General features: G+C 38.5%; 1 protein-coding gene across 6 annotated transcripts in view; it reads right to left on the reverse strand.

The window, feature by feature from the left end:
• Window positions 1-10,971, reverse strand: part of LOC108251279 (microtubule-associated protein 4) — a 54,233-nt gene that overhangs the window by 5,351 nt on the left and 37,911 nt on the right. For 4 of the 6 annotated variants that reach the window (XM_037973181.1, XM_037973179.1, XM_037973182.1 and 1 more), the window contains 3 exons: window positions 8,776-8,964; window positions 4,015-5,418; window positions 914-1,938 (listed from right to left, as the gene is read on the reverse strand). In XM_037973181.1, the coding sequence (XP_037829109.1) occupies window positions 914-1,938; window positions 4,015-5,418; window positions 8,776-8,964 (2,618 nt within the window). Of the gene's footprint in view, window positions 1-913; window positions 1,939-3,289; window positions 5,419-8,775; window positions 8,965-10,971 lie in introns of those variants that run through there. The other 2 variants (XR_005232596.1, XM_037973183.1) reach the window with 2 other exon arrangements.

The following is a 10,971-nucleotide window of genomic DNA, read 5'->3' on the forward strand; positions in this document are numbered from 1 at the left end:
AATGCTATATATATATATATATATATATATATATATATATATATATATATATATATATATATTTTTTTTTTTTACAATATCTGAAAAACTCCAGGTCCCCTTGATGTGGACCTTCAACTACAGTAAACATTAATCTAATAGAAAATAGTCACACTTAACTGAACTTATTCTGAGTTTTGGAAAAGTTGAAATTGTGTTTTTTAAAGAACAGGGACATGTACTAAAGTAGTCCATGAGATACATACATTCTATTGTTCTACAGTTTTCACAGTATTGATAATTTCACCACATGTTAAATTATTCATGCCAGAGTTTTCAACTAAAATTAACTTGTTTTGATAAGATTGTAATTATAGACACAAAAATGGCTACAATGCTTTATAGCCATTTTTGTGTGGGCTAATATCAACTAGTTGTGGTGGCCATCTTGAATTGGGTTAACTACAACGAATAATTACTTTTAGATGTACACCCATTGAATATTTCCTGAAAGTTTCAATAAAACCTGTCCAGTGTATCATGAAATATTGTGCTAACAGACAGAGTTGACTCCGGTAGTTAACGGCAAAGGTTTAAAACAGATCTTGCATGATCGGTTTGAGATAGGAGGATATGTTGGCGATGACTCAACTACTACCACACCATCTTTTGACTCAATGTCTGTAAAATAGTTATCAGCATGTTTGTGTTTAGTGAGGATGCTAAACTGTGGTGGCAATCTTGAATGCAGTTGATGCAAAAAGTTAATCGGCTGTAGAGGACCATTTAATAATCATTTTCTGTGTGTTTCATTTAAATCCATATGCTGGTTCTTGAGATATTTTGCTGACACAAGAGACAAACAGAAAAGTGCACACACATAGACATTGCAGAACTGTATCATCTTTTGCCTTTGGGAAATAACTAACCCTACCTTTGTCTTCTTGTCGGCAGCTATGTGATGTTTGCTCGCTGTTATGCTGCTTCTGGCTGCAGGCTTAGCAGGTGTTTTGGCTCCTTCTCCATTTGATTTGACCTCTGTTTTCTTCTTCTCTACAGGCTTTTTGTCTGCCTGCATTTTGTTCTGCTCCTCCTCTTTGATTTTTTGTGCTGCTTTGTTCACAGGCCTCACAGATGGCCCACAAACCTCAGTTTCTTTCTCAATCTTCTTGGCTTGGTTTGGGGAAGCCTTTCCTTTCTCTGGATCCTGCACCTCAGATGTTGCCTGTTTCTCTACATATGGCTTCTTCTCCATTTTGTCATAAATCCCATCATTCTTGACGGATGTAGGTTGTTGCTCTGATCCTATTTTCATTTTGTCAATGTGCTGTTCATCACCATCCTCCACCTCTGTTTTTTGTTTCTTCTCATTATTGTCTATCTTGTCTACATTTTGTCCTTTCTCTGAGGTTTCTACTTTTCTTTCTTCCAGTTTAAACTTCTCATTATTTTCTACAAAATTTCTTGCTTTCTTTTCTTCCACTTTGGGGTCCTCATTTCTTTCAATCTTTTCCAGCTTGACATCTTTGTTCTCTACTTTGTCTATCATAACTTCTCCCTCCTTCTCTGCCTTGTCCACTTTGACCAAAGATTCTTCTACCTGCAGCTTTTTGTCCTCTTCTTTTTCTTCCTGATGAACTAATTCCACTTTTTCCATTTCCCTCTCCTTTACTTTTTCAGTGTCAGTTTGTTTATCTATATTTTCTGCCAGTTTCTCTGCTTCTTTTATTTTGTCTGTATATTGTTCTTCTTTAACATTTCCTGCCTCGTAGTCCTTCTCTTTCTCCTTGCCTTTTTCTACCTCTTTCTCCCCTTTGGCCAGAGTTTGTTGTTCTGTGCATTCAACTTTCACACTGCACTGCTCAACTTTGTCCAAGGTATCAAATGTCTCCAACTTATTCACATTGTCCTCCAGTTTTTCCTCCTTCTTCTCCGTTTCCTCCACATTGTCAGATTTTACTGGAAATAAATATGGAAATAGAAAATGTTGTTTTGGGTTAGAAAAGAACAAGTAAACCAGTAGCAAGATCGATACCATCAAATATAGAGCTCATTTAGTTTATGTCAGCAAATCACATGATCTATGCTTTGTGAGACGTTGGATAGCAAAATGTCCCCTGTTGTTAGTTCATTGCCTTGAGTTGCTCCTGTTGAAAGCAAGTCATTTCCCATTTAAATCAGCAAAACAGTTGTCTCATGCTAAACAATAGGCTGTGTAGGGTTGGGCATTGTTTGAATTTGAATGATTCCGGTTCTGATTCCAGCTACTAACAATTCTTGATTCTGATTCTTTTAAGAGGCAATATATGATGCAATCTTTCTGTGACGGTCTGCAATTTGTGACACTAACAGCTGCAGCTTTCCTTTGAATGCTATGGAGAATGGAGTAGCACATTGCCCGGTCAACTGCCTGGCTAACATTAGGAACTTTAGGTTGTTTGTCCATGAAAAAAATACATGGCCTAATGTTAGCTGGGTATTTGCTTTTGAGCTGCTTTGAGTACAAATACTATGCTAAACGCACATAGCTGACGGCAATACAGAGCAAATTGCCATCCATCATGGCAGAAAGACAGTCTTGGTGATCCTCACTGAATGGGCTCTATAAGCACTGACCTGTGACTCCTAGTATCCCCTTCATTGCTTGCCACATATTTGCAGAGATGGAGTGAATCTGGGTCATGTATCCAAGTTAGCCAGCTGCCTGGTCTTGATAAAGCCAGCTCCATTAATGACAGATCTCCAGTAAACAAGACTTTCTTACTTTTTGATTTTTTTCACCTAACAGAACTTGTATTTATTTTTTATTTGTTTGGTCTTTCATCAAAACTTGAGATGCCAGCAGACTAAATGAACTCATCAATTAAGCTGGCAACATGATCCGACAAAACTTGAAGACATTTGAATCAGGGAGATACAAGAAGTCACAGAACAAGCAGCTCTTCATCATGGACAATCTATCCCTTGTCAACTCTGCAAGCTGGTGAGTTAGATCTGGTGGCAGGGAAGCTGCTGGACAGACCCAATAAACCCAAATAAATAATGAGGGTGATTTAGGAACCCCATCAGTTAGATCCTCAATTCACACCCCCCAGGATATTTTCTTTGTACATCATGGAGAAAGATGGTGTCTGTTGCTGTGGAAAGAAGCTGAAGAGGCCATGGGAAAAAAAAAAGGCTAAACCATTTCTGACTCAGAAAAGAAAAGGCCCCAGGCCATTTTCGTATTATTTCATCGTTTCCCTGTGACCATAAGCAACAATAAATCACAAAACAAAACTTCACAGAGCCACATTAAAATGAGACTCACCTATGATGGAGAGGCAGCCAGGACAGCAATAATAACATGGAAAATAAAACAGACAAAACACCAATTACAATTTTAACACTTTTTAACCATAACAGATTACACAGCAAGAAGTAAAATGGTAATTCATAAAAACTGTTTAATTAAAAATGACTGCCACAAAGCATTTCTTTTCAAGTAGAACATAGAGAGAAACTGAACTACAACAGAGAGGAAAACAATTTAATAAGACACTGAGAAAGAAGATAAAGGGGTATCAATTCTTGACATCAATAAAACATACAGACCTACGTAGAAGAAGAGCATCAACATTTTTTAACAAGCACTTGGACAAATAAAAAGAAAAGAGTTCAACTTGTGTCAATAAGGAGCATAATTATGCAATTGGTTAGTGGTTGCACACCCACAAACATCTTGTGTGTTAGTTATGAGGGAATCCACACAGTGCTTCTTTGGATAAAGAAAATGGTGAAGTTGAAGACAATCCAAAACCTCATTGGCAAAAACTCAAGTCCATGTGCTGGTCCCTCATAGAAGTTTAAATCAGCCATACAAGAAACAGTACAAAAATGAATTACATTCTGTATTTACCTCTGAATAGTAATAAAACATGCAAGCAATTAATTCAGCCCAATGCTGGAACTACTCAAGCTGGCTGAAAGCATCATGCATGGCAACCATTCGTCTGTACATCTGAGCTGCCCTGATTAGGGTCGACTAAAACCAACCTTTCATGATGGATACAACTGGAGGCATCACATCTAGGTATTCCATGGGATCAGCAAAGCTGGGAAAGAAAGGCTTAGCTGTTGGATTTAGACCAGATCCTGACACACTAAGAGTGGAGACTGGTGGAGCAGATGAGGAGGCAGTAATAGTAGACGTCTGTGAAGCTAATGTCTTAGCTTCTGGTGAAGTGGAACTCCTATCAGATGATGGCAAGCATAAAATGGGTGATTTCTTGGATTGCTTCTGTACTGACTTTGCATCCTTGGGCTTAGGTTGGTATTCTTGGGCAGTAGTTTTGGGGGAGCGGAGAGGTACTGGGCTTGGCGAGTTGAAGGACAGACCCAAGGATAAAGATTGACCTGAAGCTCCTACGTCACTAAAGTAAAAAATCTCATTGTTGCTGCTCATCTGGGAGTCATTCAAGAGCCATGAAACATCAGAAGATGATAAAGGTGGGCCTGAAGCTAATACATCCTCTGTTGGGGCTCGACTTGTCTTTGGGGAAGAGCTGAAAGCTGAGGTGTCTTCCTCAGACATGCCATCTATGGAACATTCTGGGTATAAACTGGTATGGTCTACAATGTTACCACCAACTTCTTTAGTCTTTAAAAAGCAAGGAGAGTAAAAAGCTTGTTTGCTGTGCCCGAAGCTGACATTTTCAGGCTCAGTTAGGATGTCAGCTAAATCACCAGAGGATGGAGTCTTGGGGAAGGATCCAAGTATTGTTTTGGTAGGTAATGGCAATGTGAAGGGAGCTGCAGTGGCATTCAGCTCACTGCCCAGTGTCAGTGGACTGCTGACTCCAGTTGTTGTGGGGAAACCATCTCCAGACAAATGCTGAGAAAATAAGCCTTTTTCTGAAGGGACCTCTTTTTTACAGGGGTTTTGGCTGATGTCTCCCTGATTCATCAAGGCTTTTTCAGTAATTTGTGAGCTTGCCTCAGAAGATGATATAAATGATTCTGCCATCACTGCCCATTCTTCTGGAAGCTTCTTTCTGTTTTTACCTCTTTTTCCCTGGCCCCCCCTCCTTCCAAATTGATTTTCCCAGCCACCTCCTCCTTTATCCCTTCTTGGATCAATTCTTTGATAGAATTCCTCAGATGGGTATGCATTTTCTTCCTTATCCAGTTGGCCCCTGCTCTCCAAGTGTTCATAAGATCCCTCATCTTTCTGTTGTCGTTTTTTCTTTTTTTTCAGTTTTTGGTCTGATCCATCTACAAATCTTTCATCACCTCCGACATACACAGCACTTTCATGGCTATGGCAGCTGTAAAGTGGATTATCAGGGCTGGCTGCAATATGGCCTGGTTGTTTAGCAAAACTCATGGAAACACTTGGCATGAAAAGCGGGTCTGTTGAAAGACAGCCAGTCTGGTTTGACCAAGACTCACCTAAGGCACCTTGTGGGTGAAGAGAGAAAAGTTTAAAGTTAGATATACAGCTGTATGAACTGGTTCCCTAGATTTAACTCAAAAAGATGACAGAAACTAAAGATCAGATAAAAACAAAATAACAAAAACAGCATTAATAGCATTAACACCCTAATAGGATGAATATTTAGTGCAAAAAATATGTATTCATGACAGTCATTTCTTTTTGGCGAGTTTACAAGGATGTTGGGAAAAACTCAACAGCTCCATATTGCTTTCATTTATCTGTCACCAAAAAAATGCTAATCTATAAAATACAAACAAGTACTGATATCCAGCCCAAACTATGATAACCCTAACAATTATTTTGTTAAAAAAAAATTAGAATTTTCTCATTTGTGTTATTATTTTTGTGTAGGTGTGTAAATTAGTGATTTACTGTAAAAAAACTAATTCATTTGGCATAGCCCTCATTTTATTTGGTCCCCCTTTAGCCTATTCAGTATCTTTACTTACTGGACCACTGTGTACATTTTTCAAAGAAAGCTACACATCTTAAAAAACACTCAAGGTGCTAGTTAAACCTTTACCACAGTGGTGTCCAATCCTGGTCCTGGAGGGCCACTATCCTGCATGTTTTAGTTGTTTCTCTGCTCTTCAGCAGGTCTTCAGGTTCTGCAGCAGCCTGCTAATCACTCAGTCATTCCAATCAGGTGTGTCACAGCAGAGAAACACCTAAAACATGCAGGACAGTGTTCCTCCAGGACCAGGATCGGTCACAACTGCTTTACCATATCAAACTCATTATTCCTATAACATTATTCTTTTTGTATAAATTACACACATTGTAGGGGTGCTAATTATTTTTATTTTATTTTTGTTTTGATGGTGTTTGTGAAAGTGTACTGAAGATTATTTTGATTTGTATTGTGGTAGGAAATACTGCTGGTGTAGATTCTCAACTATGGTGGCTGTCAAGTGCAAAACGCACAGCAAAAGGCTAAACTCTACTGGTGGACAAAGAAGAGAGATCACCGTTCTCGAAAACTTAACAGGCCATAAAACCTCCATCGCCCAGAGTGTGTGTCTCCAGATGGGATCACACCTCACCTCTTCCTCCACACACTCCAGCATTCCACTACACCCTTGAGTCAAGGTTTTCCAAGTCCCGTTCACGCCACCACATCAACAGGGCTGGAACACAGTTACACAGTATCACCAGGCCCCTGTGTCCCCAGTACATGACCAGCCTAGCAGACCCAAAGGAAGGTCATCCTTTCTCTTTTTTTTCTGCTCTTGGCGAAGACGGATGCATTTTCAGAAGACACAAGCAGCTGTTCAAGACTACCTGGTCTGTATGAAGGAATGTGCCGAGCAGTAAACACTCAAACACGCAAATGGACCTAAGTACTCACTGGCCAAATGGAATCGGCCTTGGAAAAAGTTCTGATTTGGCCTGGTGGAAGTGACCACTTTAATTTGGCTATTTGGATTTGCCATTAGGATGTACCAATGAGACTCTTAAGGCTGGCATGAACTTAACAGCATCGGTCTGACCTAAAGAAATTTTGATATCTGAGTCTGGCACCACTGAGTCGGCTTGGAAGGCTGGCTATCTCAAAATTCAAAAGTTATGTAAACTTGACACTCTTCGCCAATCAAAAACTAGAGAAACTTAAGTTGAGAAATAACTTTTCATACAGTTAAGAAAGAATTGCTCTTGTTAGCACTTTGCCTGTCGTCGGACTCGTGCTGCATCAGCTGCATCCTCACTGACATTCTGCAAATGTCACTGCTCCTCAGGTGACCTTGGAAGGAACGCTGACCCTCAACGGGCTCTAAGCCTTAATCTGCCTCCTTGTCGTAGTCCTGTTGAGGCCTGAACAGTGTCCAAGTTCCTCAAAGACAAAGTGATGACTGCTCCTCCACAGCTTCTAATCTGGTGAGCCGAGTATGTGGGGGCCTAATGCTGCGAGCGGTGCAGCTTTGTAGTTTACTAAAGTCGTACTAAAACATTACAACTTCTTACATATATAAAGTGCTCCAGATTATAAGGCGCACTGTTGTTTGTTGAGAAAATTGAAGGCTTTTAAGTGTGCCTTACAATCTGGAAAATACAGTACCTTAAAGACAATATTCGGTTTCCTCCTTATTCATTGCAAATAATATGACAAGGGTTCCCTGTAATGACCGAATTTCATCCTTCAGTTTAATTTCAAAATTGAACTGCCCATTTGCTACATCCTTCAGCTGTTGGACAGATAATCTCAAATTCGGCTGGAGAATACTTTGGTATAATAAGGAGTTCATGGCTGACTTAATGACTGGAAAGTGCCCAGCTCCAGTCATTGGAAAACAACCCCACATCATGAACTCTCCACCTCTGTACTCAGCAACTGTTGCACATAACTAACATTTCCACTTTGAACTCATTTGTTCAAAGAACTTCATTTCAGATGTCCTGAGTTAAAAAACTGAGAGGTGTACTTATGTTTTTCCATAAAGACTGTACATATTACTCTACCATTAACAACTTTATTTGAATGCTTTTGGGTCGAAGACAGCATAAGTGAAAAAGGTGCTACAAAAACAAAGTAACAAAAACAGACAACTTCAAACAGGTCCTGCAAGGCAAAAAGCACCAAAAAATTGTCAAATTTATTCCCTATGACAAGTTTATATTTGCCTAAACAGCCTCTGTTGTATTTGGTGCATTAAGTGTCATATGGATGACGACAGTTAACATTACATGATTTCCTTACATGGTTAATTGGTTTAAATTAGGCCAGCTTGGACATGTGTAATGCACTTGTGAGTCATATCTGCTTGGGTAACACAACTGTTGAAACTAAAGCATAAACTCCTTAGAGCTGCTTAGAGGACAGTTAATTGTTATGACAGAAAAGTTTAAATCTCAACCAGAAATTAAAAATTAGTGCTGTATTTTAACTTTAAACAGACAAGATGGAAAACAAGAAAAAATTAAAGTTACACTTTAAAACGCTCAGTGATGTGTTCTAAGTGGAATTAATTGGTGAATCATATGCAGACAGATGTGGCTCAGTGGTTAGATTAGCTGTCCTCCAATGAGAGAGGTGGAGGTTTGATTCCTGACTGAGTCACATGTCCAAGAGTTATAGGCAAAACACTAAACCACTAACTGCCTGCAATGTGTGCCCGATCGGTGTATGAACGTAGTTTAAAGTACTGATTAGTCATCATAGAATAAATTATTCACATTAGCTTTTAGAGATTCAGTTTTGTATTAGTGTGTGTGGCTGGGTACATGAGGGCACAGATTGTGTTGTAAAGCACTTTGAGTAGCCTGGTTGGCTAGAAAGGCAGTATATATGTACAGTCTATATAAAATCAAGAGGATGTTTTTACCTTCTGACAGATCCAGAGGAACATGAAGTGCCTGGGTTTCATGTAGCATTGAGTTACTCTCTTTAGGAGTATATGACACTGTTTGGATTGTGGGATGCTGAAGTTCTGCTACATCTGGGTCTTTCTCCACTTGAGAGGGGACGACTCCTACCTCCACATCCCTTACTATCTGTCCAGACTGGGAGAACTCTGAAAAACAAAGGCAAACAAAAAAACCACAGAACATTAGCACTGTGGATTTACTGTGGTTCTGTTAGGGCTCACCAATATGACCAAAAATTAATATCATATATTTTAGAGCTTTAGTGCTAGATATTTATTTTTATTTATTTTTTAAAAAAATCTTTAAATCACTATAATATTGTTTAATTCAGCACTAAACTATGACTTGCAGACATTGGCCTTCTGATTCTCATTCCCTCACTAGAACAGCAACACATGTCCTGGAAATACTGAGATAATATGGAGCATTTATAAATTTATATTTGTTGGGTTTCTTTACACACATGGAAGGTCATTCAAATTATTCTAATAACACGATTACAGCTTTAACTTAATTTCAATAATAAATGGACTTCGTTTTTAGAGTTCTTTTCTTGTTTTTCTGGCAACTCAAAGCACTTCCACTCTACAAGTCATATTCATCCATTCACACAAACACTTACACACTAATATGCAGATCAGGAGCAACCTGGGATTCAGTATCTCAACCAAGGACATTGTGGTGATTTTGCCTTTTTCTGGGTTTTGTTTTTGTTTTATTTTGATTTTAGTTCTTTGGTTTTTGTTTTGTTTCTTTTGTGTTATTTGGTTGTATTTGTTTTTAGTTTTGTCTCATGTTTCATGTTCATTTTCACTCTCCCCCAGTCATTCACTTGTCTGTCAGCCACGCCCATCTTCACCTGTCCCGACTCAGTAATCATTCCACCTGTTCCCACTCATCTCGTTATCCCCAGTCTTAAAAGCCCGGCCACTCTTCCCATACCTCACTGGTCCATTGTTTGATGTTTGTTTGTTGCTGTCTCGCTCCGTGTTTCCTGTATCTTGTTTCAGTTATGCTTTGTATTTAGTTTTTGTTTTTTGCTGCCTCGTCAGCTTTTGTTTTGTTTGTTTCTTTGTTTAATAAATTTGTTTTCTTTTAAGTTTGCAATCTGGGTTCATCTCCGTCATCCACATCCTGACAGACATTTCAGAATGCAGCAGAGCAAACAAGGATGGGACGACTAACTTTCTCTACTACTGGACTACTAACTCTCCAATTGGGAAATGACCACTGTTTCTCTTGAGCCTTTCTATTAAGGCTCAATAATATCAATCTATTGTTGAATCATCAACTCATAAAGCAGTCTATTTGTTATTGTTTCTTTCTTTCAGGGGTTGCCACAGCAACACAGCAAACAAATAAACAGAGTCAAATTTATTTATATCTTTATACATCTATATTTATATTTATATTTATATTTATATTAACCCTTTTCAGCAACAAGGCAATACAAAGGGCTTCTCAACATTTTACACAAAAATACAGAGTCAAAACACACAACAATATCTGTTTAAACTAAACACATCTTAAACATGAGATATCATGAAACTAAACATCGAAAACATGAGAAACTAACCATATGTAATAAAACTAAACATATCTAAGACATGAGGGATAATCTAAATGAAATCTAAATGAAAAAACACACACACAAGATAAACTGAGGAAAACCAAACTAAGATATAATGAAAGTTAACATAAACTGAACTAGGATTTAAAAACCTCAGTTGATCAGACATGATAAAAACTAAACTAAAGGTACTGTAAGGCTAACTAAGAGTACCGAAGGCTAGCTAATCGTTAAATACATTTTAATAAAAGGCCAACTGAATTTGTCGTTAAAAAAAAAAAAAAGATGTATTAATCACTATAGTCTGAGATATGAAAGAGGGTCACAGCGAAGATGTTGAGTTTGAGGTGATGAACACCTACAAATACTGTCCCAGATAGTCCTCTGTCTACATAGTTCTGAAAGTGATGGAAAGTTTTATCAGCCGGCCTCGGGAGGGAAGTCCGAACAGACCCACATGTGTTTTTGGGGGGGGGGGTCCATCTTCACCAAGAGCAGGAGGACATGGGTTCAGATCCAATCACAGATGCAAATTAACAACTGTATAAAGTTGTGCGTAATTTTTTTTTTTTTTTTTTTTTTT

This window comes from Kryptolebias marmoratus, linkage group LG21 (genome assembly GCF_001649575.2).
Source record: "Kryptolebias marmoratus isolate JLee-2015 linkage group LG21, ASM164957v2, whole genome shotgun sequence".
NCBI lineage: Eukaryota > Metazoa > Chordata > Actinopteri > Cyprinodontiformes > Rivulidae > Kryptolebias > Kryptolebias marmoratus.